This window comes from Phycodurus eques, chromosome 4 (assembly GCF_024500275.1).
Source record: "Phycodurus eques isolate BA_2022a chromosome 4, UOR_Pequ_1.1, whole genome shotgun sequence".
Lineage (NCBI taxonomy): Eukaryota > Metazoa > Chordata > Actinopteri > Syngnathiformes > Syngnathidae > Phycodurus > Phycodurus eques.
The window spans coordinates 26,168,576-26,182,410 of record NC_084528.1 but is presented as its reverse complement, the minus strand read 5'-3'; the positions used below and the strand labels follow the sequence as shown (position 1 = coordinate 26,182,410).

The 13,835-nt window shown below is 41.5% G+C and overlaps 1 protein-coding gene across 3 annotated transcripts in view; it reads left to right on the top strand.

Moving 5' to 3' along the window:
* invs (inversin) overlaps positions 1 to 13,835 on the top strand; it is a 35,632-nt gene that overhangs the window by 4,567 nt on the left and 17,230 nt on the right. For 2 of the 3 annotated variants that reach the window (XM_061674852.1, XM_061674854.1), the window contains exons 4-6: positions 9,117 to 9,216; positions 9,679 to 9,845; positions 11,857 to 12,030. In XM_061674852.1, coding sequence (XP_061530836.1) covers positions 9,117 to 9,216; positions 9,679 to 9,845; positions 11,857 to 12,030 — 441 coding nt within the window. Of the gene's footprint in view, positions 1 to 9,116; positions 9,217 to 9,678; positions 9,846 to 11,327; positions 11,399 to 11,856; positions 12,031 to 13,835 lie in introns of those variants that run through there. The other variant, XM_061674853.1, reaches the window with a different exon arrangement.

The window sequence follows — 13,835 nt, the reverse complement described above, 5'->3', positions numbered from 1 at the left end:
AGTCTAGTGAGTGTTGTTCCTCGCGTGTAGCTCGAAGCGAAAACAACAGTGTGCCTCAGTGGGCGAAAACACATGTAAACACACACACACAAATGTATGCGGATATGCACACACGCTGTCTCTCAAAGGACACAAGTCAATCTGTGTGTGCCTTGAGGAGTCTCGAGAGGTCTTCCGCCTCCACAGCGTCCTTTCACGCGCGCACATACACACACACACACACACACACACACACACACACACACACACACACACAACCCCTTAGTCCTCCTCATATCTGCTCCACTGCTTCGAGAATTCCCGCTCTAGATCTGCATGTACTGTAGTTGAACGACAATGCAGTAGGCAGGGGTGTTATGGCCGCAGGCATCACTACCTGACCCCCTGCCTGTGGCTGTTTGACTGACAGCTGTATTCCCACCTAATTGCATTACCCTCCCAGGTGATTGGCTCACACCCGGGGGGCTCATTTGTCAGGATGCATCGTAGTCATGATGTAAATTAGCCGACATGTATGTCACTCAGCCTCCTAGCGCCCTGCTGATTGGCCCCGCTGTGCTCGCGGGCCCGGCCCCCAGCCGAGGGAGCCGGCTCGCTGGTCTTTGGGGATCGAGGATGTCCCCCGGAAATAGGGCTTTGCGGCTCGGGCATCCCTGTGGGCTAATATTATCCATCCTCCCACCTCTTTACCTGTCAGTCAAAACACAGGGACGGATCCCTGCAGCTTCTATCTGCTATCAGAGATCCACACCCATTTATACACCCACCACTAGAGAGACAAGTAGGTGGTATAGGCACCTTTAAGAGCCTCGCGTTTGCTCAGGCCCTAAACATTTCCGAAAATAGGCTCATATAAAAGTGTTTGTGCGTGTTACCTATAATAGAGGGAAGGGCCACAGGCTTCTGTGCCGCTTTCCCACTGCTTACCCAGCATGCTTTACTTTTGTCCTCTATCAAAACCAGACTCCTTCACAAAGCAGAAACAACACTGAGACAAACATATAGACTAAAATAGACACACAAACACAGATATATTAAGTCTACTTCGTGTGTGTGTATAGCACTCCTGTTGAGTTTTTAAAAGGCTTGAACATAGTGTAGATTCTTTGTTAAACTTGCTGCATTTATACAGGACAGACTATGAATAAAGAATAAATAATGTCAGCATCAGCATGAATCGATACTCGTACAGATAAACAATCACTCGGCCCGGCCCTCGGCGTGTGATCAATGCTTTACTCTGAGTTATTGTCTTCATATTAACAAGTGAAGTGCTCCCTGAGGAACACGTGTGAATGGCCAAATGAGACCGCTGTAAACCTCTCAACAGGACCCGACCGTTGTTTTTACAACCTCCTTTGTTTGATTTCAGACGCGCCATCTCAAAAGCCTTTTTAGACAAATTTGGATTCACTGTAGGTGTTTCCAAAACACTCGGGTCCTCATGAAACTCTAATTGCCTCCTCTCACTGAGCTGAATGTCCCTCACATCAATTCACTTTATCGATGCCCGTGTCCCCCGTGTCGCTGGTGGCTGAAATTCAGATATTTTTTGTATTCCCCTCTTGCATTTAAGATTATTCATAAATCAATTCATGTGTTTATAGTAGCAGCTGGGAATGTTTTATTGACTTCGAGAGAGGAGGAAAGGATCAAAATAAGTCAAGAAAAGTAAAAGGAAAGTTTTAATGAGCTCTTGTCACAGTGGAGAAAAATATTTTAATATCAGAAGCATGAGTAGGCTTCATATCAAGAAAAGTACAGTGTTTTTTTTCTGCCATTTTAATAATCACACAAGAAAAATAGTGGTTCAATGAACAAAAACTAGCATGTCGGTCACATCCACTATGACAGGGTTTCACAACTTTTATTGAGCCAAGGAACATATTTTATATTTGAAAACTCTCGCGGCACACTACCAATTAAAACTATCACAAGACTATATACTGTGTACCTCCGCTATTGTGAAAAGGCCGGACTGCGAACAGTCAAAATCAGCAGATAATTGAAGGCCATAATAATTTCATTGAAAAATATATATTTTTTTTTAAACTCAATAATTCTTGAATAAGTGAGGATAAACTGCCAAGTAGCATTTTCAGGTTTGGTTCCCCCCAAAAAAAGTAAAAACAAAAAGAAGAAATAAAACAAATATTAAACATTGAAAAAAAAAAAAAAAAAAAAAAATCTGCTAGTAGGTGAATCCACGAGTATGCGGGGTTCCACTGTATACTGAAATAAAGAGGATCTCAATTCTTACTCAGTGTGAAATATGGGCCTGTTTAGTTGATCACAAAGCCGATATGCTCGCAGGAAGGTCTGCCTTATTTAGATATATGAATGTGGAAGAGTATTTATTTGTTCTGCCTGTCACTGTATGTTGCTAGCATAGCTAGATGAGTAAATGAACAAAAATACACTGTTTGGCTTGGCATCGAGGTGGCCAGCTGAATCTCGCTTATACTTGGATACATATAGTTTAGTTTAGCTCAAGCAATATGACATGGCCGTTACATCTGGGACGTTGCAACGCTGTTCTCCGGCAATTCAAATTTTGAATTGCAGTAAAATTACAGCTGACGGTCAACCACTCATGAAAATTAGTTTCAGAACCCCACACGCGGCGCAGCAGTTCAGTCGAGTTCGGCCACATCACTCGGTGTTCGGCCCCGTCACTCAGTGTGCAGCGGGCTTAAGTGGTTGGGAATCATTGCGCTAAGCTGTTTGAATGTTATTGTTTATTAAAGTGACATTCACCCAGTCCAGGTTGAGTTGGCATCTGTACAGAAACAAACAGAAGCAGCCCAAGCACAGAGATCTTGCGCCACGTCACAGGCGATTGTCAGCCGTTCCTGCTTTTAACGGCGGAGGCCAATGACTTGGGGACCGATGATGCCTGTTCCTTGAGCGTTGTTTCCCACTTCTTCTGCTTGAAGGTGGGGTCTGTTGCAGGACCTCAAGGATTAGTTAGTCAGGAGCGTGACCAAACGACCGGAGGTGACCTTGAAGGAGGATAGCCGAGAGAGCACGAGGTCGGCAGTGCAGTTGGAGGGTTGCTAACGGGATACGGTCAAGGCAGTGGCAAGCAAATGTTGTGTGAATGGCTAACTAAGGGCTAACGGCGTCCTACCCCTTGACAGAGAGCCGACAGAAACAGGAAGTCAGACAGTAGCCCCATTTTCACTAACTTTTGCACACCCCATACTTAGTTCTCTGTCCTATGTAGGACAAGTATGTTATACACTACGTCACAGCAGACACCTGCATTGACTATTTCACACATTTAATTATCTGATTTCTGGAGGCTGTATTGCAGCGTGAAAGCACACACAGTTGCAGCAATATTCCACCTTTCTGTGATCTTTTGCAGGATCTCTGTGGGAAAAAAAGGTCTCTGGCTTGCTCAGGGATTAACTCCAGCTTCCTGTAACCCCAAACAGGGAAAGGGGTACTGAAAATGGATGGCTGGATGATCTGATGAAACTTTATTATACAGGGTTTGTGTGTGTGTGCGTGTGTGTGTGTGTGTGTATATATATATATATATATATATATATATATATACACATATATATATATATATATATATATATGTATATATATATATATATATATATATATATATATACATATATATATATATATATATATATATATATATATATATACACACACACACACAACCCCAATTCCAATGAAGTTGGGACGTTGTGTTAAACATAAATAAAAATAGAATACATCCATCCATCCATCCATTTTCTGAGCCGCTTCTCCTCACTAGGGTCGCGGGCGTGCTGGAGCCTATCCCAGCTGTCATCGGGCAGGAGGCGGGGTACACCCTGAACTGGTTGCCAGCCAATCGCAGGGCACATACAAACAGACAACCATTCGCACTCACAGTCACACCTACGGGCAATTTAGAATACAATGATTTGGAAATCATGTTCGACCTATATTTAATTGAATACACTACAAAGACAAGATATTTCATGTTCAAACTGATAAACTTGTTTTTTAGCAAATAATCATTAACTTTATGGCTGCAGCACGTTCCAGAAAAGCTGGGACAGGGTCATGTTTACCACTGTGTTACATCACCTTTTCTTTTAACAACATTCAATAAGGTGGCACAGTGGACACGACTGGTTAGAGCGTCTGCCTCACAGTTCTGAGGACTGGGGTTCAATCCCCAGCCCTGCCTGTGTGGAGTTTGCATGTGAAATAAGCAGGGGCGTCCACGAAAAAGACTTCGCTTGGATGGCAGCATATGTTTCTCCAAAACTTGTATGTACCTTTCAGCATGAATGGTGCTTTCACAGATGTGTAAGTTACCCATGCCATTGGCACTAACACAGCCCCATACCATCACAGATGCTGGCTTTTTAACTTTGCGTTCATAACAGTCCGGATGGTTCTTTTCCTCTTTTGCCCAGAGGACAGGACGTCCACAATTTCCAAAAACAATTTGAAATGTGGAGTCGTCGGACCACAGAACAATTTTCCACTTTGCATCACTCTAACCCTTGGGCCCAGAGAAGCCAACGGCGTTTCTGGGTATTGTTGATAAATGGCTTTTGCTCTGCATAGTAGAGTTTCAAGTTACACTCACGGATGTAGCGCCGAACTGTATTTACTGACATTGGTTTTCTGAAGTGTTCCAGAGCCCATGTGGTGATGTCCTTTACACATTGCCGTCGGTTTTTGATGCAGTACCGCCTGAGGGATCGAAGGTCACGGCCAGTCAATGTTGGTTTCCGGCCTTGCCGCTTACATGCAAATGATTTCTCCAGATTCTCTGAACCTTTTGCTGATATTATGGACCGTAGATGATGAAATCCATAACTTCCTTGCAATTGTACGTTGAGGAACATTGCCCTTAAACTGTTTGACTATTTTCTCACGCACTTATTCAAAAAGAGGTGAATCTCGCCCCATCTGTGCTTGATAATGACTGAGCAATTCAGGGAAGCTCCTTTTATACCCAATCATGGCACGCACCTGTTCCCAATTAGCCTGTTCACCTGTGGGATGTTCCAAACAGGTGTTTGATGAGCATTCCTCAACTTTCTCAGTCTTTCTTGCCACCTGTCCCAACATTTTTGGAACATTTTGCAGCCATAAAATTCCAAGTTAATGATTATTTGCTAAAAACAATAAAGTTCATCAGTTTGAACATTAAGTATCTTGTCTTTGTAGTGTATTCAATCAAATATAGGTTGAACATGATTTGCAAATCATTGTATTCTGTCTTTATTTATGTTTAACACAACGTCCCAACTTCATTGGAATTGGGGTTGTGTGTATATATATATATATATATATATATATATATATATATATATATATATATATATATACACACATACATATACATACAGTATCATAAAAATTGCGCAATGCCCATGGGGATGCATTGTGGTCATCTACCACCGTTTCACCATTATTTCTGGTTATATACAATATGCAATTTGGAATTGATGCTATATGAAATACAACATTGGAAATCTAACTGCTTCAGTCTGTTGAGAATGCAGAGTGACTATTATATTTTTGTAGATATTTCCGCACGTGTTAGACATTAGAATGGGCATTGCTGACTGATCACTGTCAATTAGCGATGGGTTTGGAAGTTTGTGGTGGATTTCAGTAAAACCCCGGTAAATAGAAACAATTCTCAGAGCAAATAACTCTCTGTGGTATGGCACATGTGCCAAAAACACAAGATGATTTACATTGCATTCAAGTTAGTAAGTCTCTAATGCGCTGCTCGGATTGAGTGTGAGAAAGCAGGAGGCATGATGGGTAATTGCCATGCCGCACGCACCGTCTGCAGGAGCTCTCTTTACGAGGTAGCAGCGGGGATCGAGGGTTAGATGTGAAGCTTGGACATCGGGTTCTTCTTCTTTGCTTTCCTCAAAACTCTCATTTTCCTCTCAAATGATAAAGTCTTGCCAAAATCTCCGATTGTTGCGTGACTTGGGTTAGTGCTGCTGGCTTCCACGTGTTTAGGGGCAATGATTGATTTCTGTGTTGTACCCCGCAGGCTTTGTCCCATATCCCTCAACACACACACTCATATATATATATATACACACACATACACACTCACACAGAGCAGGCGCATGTTGCAGTATTAATGAGACATTAATAAGACATGAGGAGAGACCCCCCTCTTACACGCTCACACAGGGATCACTCCCCCACCCACCAACACCCCTTACTCCCCAGCTGCTTCCTGTCTACAGATTACCCAGCTTTCACTGGGCTCTTGTTAAGTGGGGCCAGGAAGAGATTTAACCCCCTCAGTGGGAGCACACACATACATGCACATTCACTCTGTCAGAACACATCAGCTCGCCAATATGTTATCACGATGTCTTCATTTTGGGCTTGACATCCAGTGGAACCTCACATGTTCATCTGGATTCAAATTATCATTTTTACAGGAGCAGACCTTTTATCTGTTATTCTTAATTTAAACCAGGGATGGGTGGTCAGGGGAGGCATGTGATCCACAGCCTCACCTGCATCATGAAGAAATAAAAAATAATGATAAAAGAAAAATCTTTTTAATTGTAGTTATCTGGTCTGTGCTTTACATCGATTTATTTTTCAATACAATATGATTTCTTAGTCAAAATGCATTTGCATATTACCTTGTTTCAGACACTTAATATGCATAAGTCTCTAATGTTGCATAGTCAGGCTAATGTATTGAATATTTGTGTTACATATTTAGTTTTTCTGATTGCATAAAACCGCAGGTAATAAAAAGCATGAAGTGAGGCAGACAGTACTCTGCCTCTCTGAAGGGGGCATACGCGAGCACACAGGTCCAAGTTGCTGCCATTCCCTCTATGCAGAGACGTAGTTAGCTAAATGCGACACTCCTTAAGAAAGAATGCTGATTTTTATTTATTTATTTTTTTTTTTAACCAGTTGTTAAAGCTATATTCTGTGATTTCTGGCGAACCTTAATGCTGGAATTCAGCATTACAACAAAGCCTTCGTTCCTTCGATATGACGTAGGCTAAGTGCTTGTCCGGCCTTCTCCTTCCAACCCTGCGTGCTTTCTTCTTTCTCTATGGCTCAGTCGACCTGCGCGCAGTCCACATATGGGCCTGCCCGTTCGTAGGTAAAAGACATCATTTCCGCTACGTCATTTTAGAGCGCCGCCAAGCGATCCAGTGCGGGAATGTATAGGATAGTCACTAAATATAAAAAAGGAAATATTGAAAAATATAGCAAGATGTGTCAGAGGCTGATGGGCTTAGTCAGCATTCTGTCATCTACTCTTGTAGTGGCTTGGGTGAAAATTACTATAAAAATACACCACTCTGTTTGGCTCATACATTTGTAAATCTGACTGTCAATACCTCACCAGCCATGAATCCTGCCGAATGTCACTGATTTAAACACATGCTTCTTTCACATGCTGCTCATCTACACAGGGCAAGATACAAATACGATGCATCGAAAGTAAAATTAGTCGAACCAACCTCGGATGATGTGAAAGCGCCTTGTCAGCAATTCTAGCAATACCTCAATTCAATGAGCATCATAGTCGCATGTGTGTTTTACTTTTTGTTGTTGTTTTTTTGTGACAATTATTTCAAAAGAAGTCCCATTCTTAACAAGGCATGTTAAGATAGGGGGGAAAAAAAGGAGGGAAGAGAACATTGTTCTGTTTATGTCAGAAGTAGGGTTAGGTACAATAGTATAGAACCAATAGTACAGCAAAATTTGACTTGGCAATATTTATTTGAAACAAGTAAGCATAGAAAGCCTCAAAACCCTCCACCGATCTCTTTAAACTACCATTAGTCTATTTATACTACCTGTAGAAATATAGTAAGTAATATTTATAAGTATATATAGTAATAATATTTCTTAATGTAATCTAAAGTAACTCCTAACCATTTAAATCTCTGCACAAAAGTTATAACACCATATGAGGATTTTAAGATGAACAATAAGCTTAAAGCAAGTGTATTGCTCTTGCACAAAATCTTCCTGGTAAGAAAACATATCTTGGCAGACAAAGAACTGTCATATTTAATCGTCGTTGGATTTTAGTTTTCGCAGCACAGCAGTGAGTTCCCAGAAAATTTATGTAAAAAGGTAATGTTTGTTTGTGAATTGGCAGGTTAGCAATCAAGACTTCTAAAGACGGCTTCTTTTTTTAACTGCTGTTTTAGCTTGCTTATTTGTTTTGATGAGAGCATGCATCAGCTCACCCAAACTTGATATTTTGGCTTAATTTTATCACTTCTGACCACATCTTCCAGGTTGCTCAGTGTCCGCCGCAGGGAAAAAACATAATACAACAAACTTGCACCTCATTGTCCGTCCACATCTGTGGTGGTATTCTGTGTGGGAGTTAGAGCATTACGCCAAAATATGTGATAAAACAGTAGTGAGTGAAATAACGTGGCAGCTCAAATATAACGCAGCAAGCAGTCATCCAATCAGAAATGTTTTTCAGCATTGCAAAGTCTCCACTTCGGCCTGAAAAATTACCAGGAACTTCCTTTTTGGAAGAGTTCCTGTGGTGGGAAAGAGCGTTAAGAATTGTTTACTTCTTATGACACAATGGGATGTGTGAGGAATTGTCTCTGCTTGACACCTTGGTCCAAGACGAAGTTGTTTTTAGGATTTAGTATTTGGCTAACTTTTTAAACTTGAAACACCAAATAGCTGTGTGTGTTCTGCTATTTACCCTTCGCTATGACATAATGACTGCCTTGAAAAATGTCATTAAAACAACGAAGCTAGAGGTGGCCAAACACTTCGGCACAGTGCTGTAGGTAAAGATTTTTTTAACAAACTTTATTAAGCAATATGTCAATATACATTCAAAAAAAATAGACAACCATATATATAAACAAATAAAAAGATGTGCTGTCGGTAAAGATTTTTGTTTCAGTTTGTGGGTGATGATAAATATAAAAAAAATAAGATGATGGTGAAAATTTAACCTTGCTTGCTTAGAGCTGAATAATAGCTGCAAAAAATGTCCTACACATTGTTCAACGCTTGATAACTGAACATATTGTACATGTACCGAAAAAGGCCACAGGTTGAGTTGTGTGACCTTTTATGTGTTTGTCTTACAGGCCTCAGCGTCGTCTGGCCCGGGCACCGCCGCTCTGGGCTCGCAGGTTCACGCCGCCGCTGTCAATGGCGATAGGAACGCACTGCTCAAACTCATCACAGGTAAGTAACACACAAGCAGCTTGAGGTGCGTAACTGTGAGGAGGCCGATAGTCCAGCTCTAAATAAACCTTTAACGTGATCGGACAAAAACTTACTTGAAAAGTTTTTCGCTACCTACACAGACAAGAGTGCTTTCACATTAGTATGTAATACCGGATGGAATGGTTTATTGATTTCTGCAAGGAAATTTTGTGCTGAAAGGTCAGAGGGCAAGGTAAAGCCCCAGCAGCACACCCATGCGGCCAGTTCAGAATGAGGCTTTATGCACTGCAAAAAAATATTAAAATAAAAACAATAAATGCTCACTTCCATAAAGTGGCCAATGATACCTTATTGTTTTCAATTATTGAAACATAAATATGCACTGAAGTGAGTTGCACTGAGGTAGTGTTTTAGCTAATAAGTGCCTTCAAGGCCCCCAGGTACTATCGTTCATTCAATTGTGTGTATCTGTGTGTATAGTAGAGCCAGTCCTACGGGACCGTGAGGACCAGTTTGGCCGTACCCCTCTCATGTACTGCGTGCTGGCCGATCGCCTGGACTGCGCAGAGATTTTGCTAAAGGCCGGAGCTTCAGTCAACAAGACCGACCACAGCCAGCGCACGGCTCTGCACCTCGCCGCACAGAAGGCATGTCCTCCATTGACCCCCCCCCAAATGCCGGTTGTTTGCACAAGCGGCAAATTGGAAGTTTTGAGCTTGTATGAAGTCCAGCTAATGAAGTTTATCTGAAAGAAAATAATTCTAATCACTTCGCAAGTGAACAACTACTAAATCGAACAGGCTGGGGTTCTGTGGAAAGAGGGAGGCCAGTGCCCCCTAGTGACTAGAGAGAGAGAGAGAGAGAGAGAGAGAGAGAGAGAGCCAGCCTCAGTGCTACTGGGAGACAAATTTCTAAAGAAGGGGAATAATCTTGAAAGCAGTTCTCACATATACTGTAATAATCTTTCATAGCGCTAGGAAGCATCTTTAGTAAATTAAGTGGAAATAAATGCCACAGGCTCACTATAAGGCAGTAGAAGCTAATCAGTGGCTAAACGGCAATGTTAAAAAATACAGTAATGAAAAAGTTCAAATCAAATATACTGGAAAGAAAGTACAATATGTCATAATCATCAATATATTGGTTTTTAGAAAATATGTTTTTTTAATTACCTGTGTAGAAAAAAATTTCTGGTGTCAAAAAAGCCAAGCCAAAATAGATGATACTTACATCTGTCAATAATTACTTAGAAATAATGGTAAACACAATAATTAGCTAAATGTACAATTCAAACAATAAATATTATTTTTAATGATCATGATGGAAATTTTTGAAACAAAGAAGTCATATCAAAAAGGCCTGAAAATGTATAGTTCAATGGGAAAAGACAGATATTTACAGTACTCAAAATGGACAGCACATTTGTCACTATCAAGCAATAGAACTGTAATTTTCCCTGGGCAATTTGTCAATAAATGTAATAATGTAATGTAAGAAATGTAATTTCCCCCTTGTACGAAGTGCATCAGAGAAGTTCCAGGACTGGTGTCATAAAATAAATATTTAAAACACAAACTACGAGTTTTCCCATCCATTGTGGGCCGGAAGATCAACCAGCACATCTACAAAGAGATCCTGCAGGGTTTTCTTCGTTCAGTGATAAACACAAGTCATGGCTTCCTTCACCACTGCAACGTGCTTGCTGTTTTGTTGTTGGAGATCGTCGAAATGGCTCTTTGAGTATTTAAGAACATCCAACCTTGCTCTAGGCGGAGTACTTCAAAGGGGAAAAACTTGTAGTTTGGATTTGAAATAAATGTTTTGTGACACCAGTCTTGGAACTTTTGGCAGGAGGAAATGTGTGATGCATTGCCCATGTGCATTACTAGTGTCATATCTTCATCTGGTAACATTTTCTCTGATTTGTCATCATGATCTTGTTGCAGAAAGAGATAGTAGTAGCGGTAGAAGACTATTTGTATGTGTGTGTGTGTGCATGTGGGGATGATAGTGACGGGAAGCCCTGTCTCTTTAACACAGGATCAATAATTGGCCGAGACAGGCAGAGAGGCCAGGGATTACGGATTTAATTGGACTGAGAATAGGGAGGACAGGAGCGCATACACTCTCTCTCTCGGTCGAGATGCATGCTCACACACAAGATAGATCCGTCAGGCTGTGGCTTTGAGGCGGCACCATGGTAAATATACAAAACACACTCATACATACACACAGTCGGGGGGGGGGGGGGGGGGGGGGGGGGGGCGGGGGGGGGCAGGCACACAACCCGGGGTCCCGTGAGAGCTGTTGGCCAGTATTTCACTCAGGAGGCCCTGGACATACCATCCAAACTGAGGATGATGATGATAATAATGATTTGGGGGCAGGGGGGGGCAGATCTGGTGTTAACTGTAGCAACTCATCACACGCACTAAAGTGAGAGAGAGCGAAGATGGATGACCCCTGGATTGAACAAGACAACTACTAAAAGCTCACAAGCTTCTGTATGGGCCTGAGTGTGTGTCAGTGTTGGGCCACCATTCATTTTGAAGAGAAGAAAGTGATCTCATATTGAGAATATGACTTAAATCAGAGTTGTTGTTGTTTTTTTTTGTTTGTTTGTTTTTTCATTTTGGGTTGTTTTTTTTTGCGGTGCAGGGAAATGTTCGTTTCCTCAAGCTGCTGCTGTCGCGACACGCCAACTGGCTGCAGAAAGATTTGGAAGAGATGACCCCGCTGCACCTCGCCACACGGCATCCTTCCCCGAAAGCCCTCGCGTTGCTGCTCAAACACATCGGACCCGGAGAAGTTGACACCCAGGACAAGAACAAGGTACATTGGAACCTCTCAGGCCGAACACTCTCCGTTCCAGGACTCTTGTCGACTGGTCGAGCCCTTAACGACAAAGTAGTCTCAAAGGGCTTCACACAGGCCCAGAGTTCACAAAAATCAACAACATCCCCTGGTCTGGACTGTCCCCAGCCAGGTAAGGAAAAACGCTCAGAAAACTAATTTGGGGACGATCACAGATGGAGGAATCTCCCTGACAGGATGACCAGGCTGCAATAGATACTGAGTAGGCAATATTTATCGCATTATATGATGCTGTGCAATGTTAGTATACACAGCATGAGAGTTAATTTAATGAAAAGAAATAGGACTGGGCGAAAAAATAGAATAACACGGCTAAGTCCACTTCACAGATAAGTCAACACAAAATTTCTGCTCCGAAGCTCTGCTGGGGCCAAAAGAAAATGTTCCGCCCGGAACCATGTTTGCCTCCATCTGTCACAGGGACATTTATTGCTGACGGACGCAGTGTTGGGCCAATGATATACTTTGCAAAAAACGACAAAGAAGCATCTGGAAATGATTTTTTTAAGACACTGTTAGATGTGTAATGTACGTATAACATGATCAGTATGAGTGAACTAAATGGTAGTTAGCATTTTGGACCTAAAATGGTCATCTCTAGCGCGCCAATGCTAATCGCGATTGCTAACCATTTAGCACTTAGCATTTTGCTGTCTCAAATTCTGTACACCAAATTTACACCATACACCCAGTAAATATATATATATATATATATAGAGAGAGAGAGAGAGAGAGAGAGAGAGAGAGAGAGAGAGAGAGAGAGAGAGAGAGAGAGAGAGAGAGAGAGAGAGAGAGTAATAGTGGGGGGAGCAACAATTATTATTTGATCAACAGTCAATAGGAGAATTTACTTTTTTAATTTAAAGATTCAATCATGACAGCCCTAAAATGAAGTGTGACAGGTCGACTCCTTCAGGGAAGTGGACCCCAAAGAGAGAATGCTCTAGAACCTGCTGACTTCTTTTTAGTCAACAAAAGCGGTTGTGAGCGAAAGGCTAAGGATGGAACATAAGGTGCTAAAACATGTAATATTTTATGAGTAAGTAACAAAATCTTAAAATCACATCACAGGTGGACCGGGAGCCAATGTAAGTTGGCCACGATCGGGGTAATATGATTAAACTTTCTAGTCCTAGTCAAGAGTCTTGCCTGCCTGCAGTCCAGACCTGTCTCCCATTGAAAAATGTGTGGCGCATTATGAAGCGTAAAATACGACAATGGAGACCCTGGACTGTTGAACAACTGAAGCTGTACATCAAGCAAGAATGGCAAAGAATTCCACCTACAAAGCTTCAACAATTAGTGTCCCCAGTTCCCAAACGTTTATTGAATGTTGTTAAAAGAAAAGGTGATGTAGCACAGTGGTAAGCATGACCCTGTCCCAGCTTTTTGGGAACATGTTGCAGTCATAAAATTAATGATTATTTGCTAATTATATGCTAAAAAAAAATACTTTATCAGTTTGAATATTAAATATCTTGTCTTTGTAGTGTATTCAATTAAATATAGGTTGAACGTGATTTGCAAATCATTGTATTCTGTTTTTATTTGTTTAACACAACGTCCCAGCTTCATTGTAATTGAGGTTGTAAAACATGCACTGAGAGCCTTTCTACGGTCTGTCCAAAAAAACATCCAGCCTGAGTGTCTGTTACAAAACAGATGGAATTAGTTGAGAAATTTGAGGTCTTACGCACTCATGTCGCAGTAAAGCTTAAGTACTGTATCTGTGGCCAAAAGGATAGAATCTCCCTTGTATAATT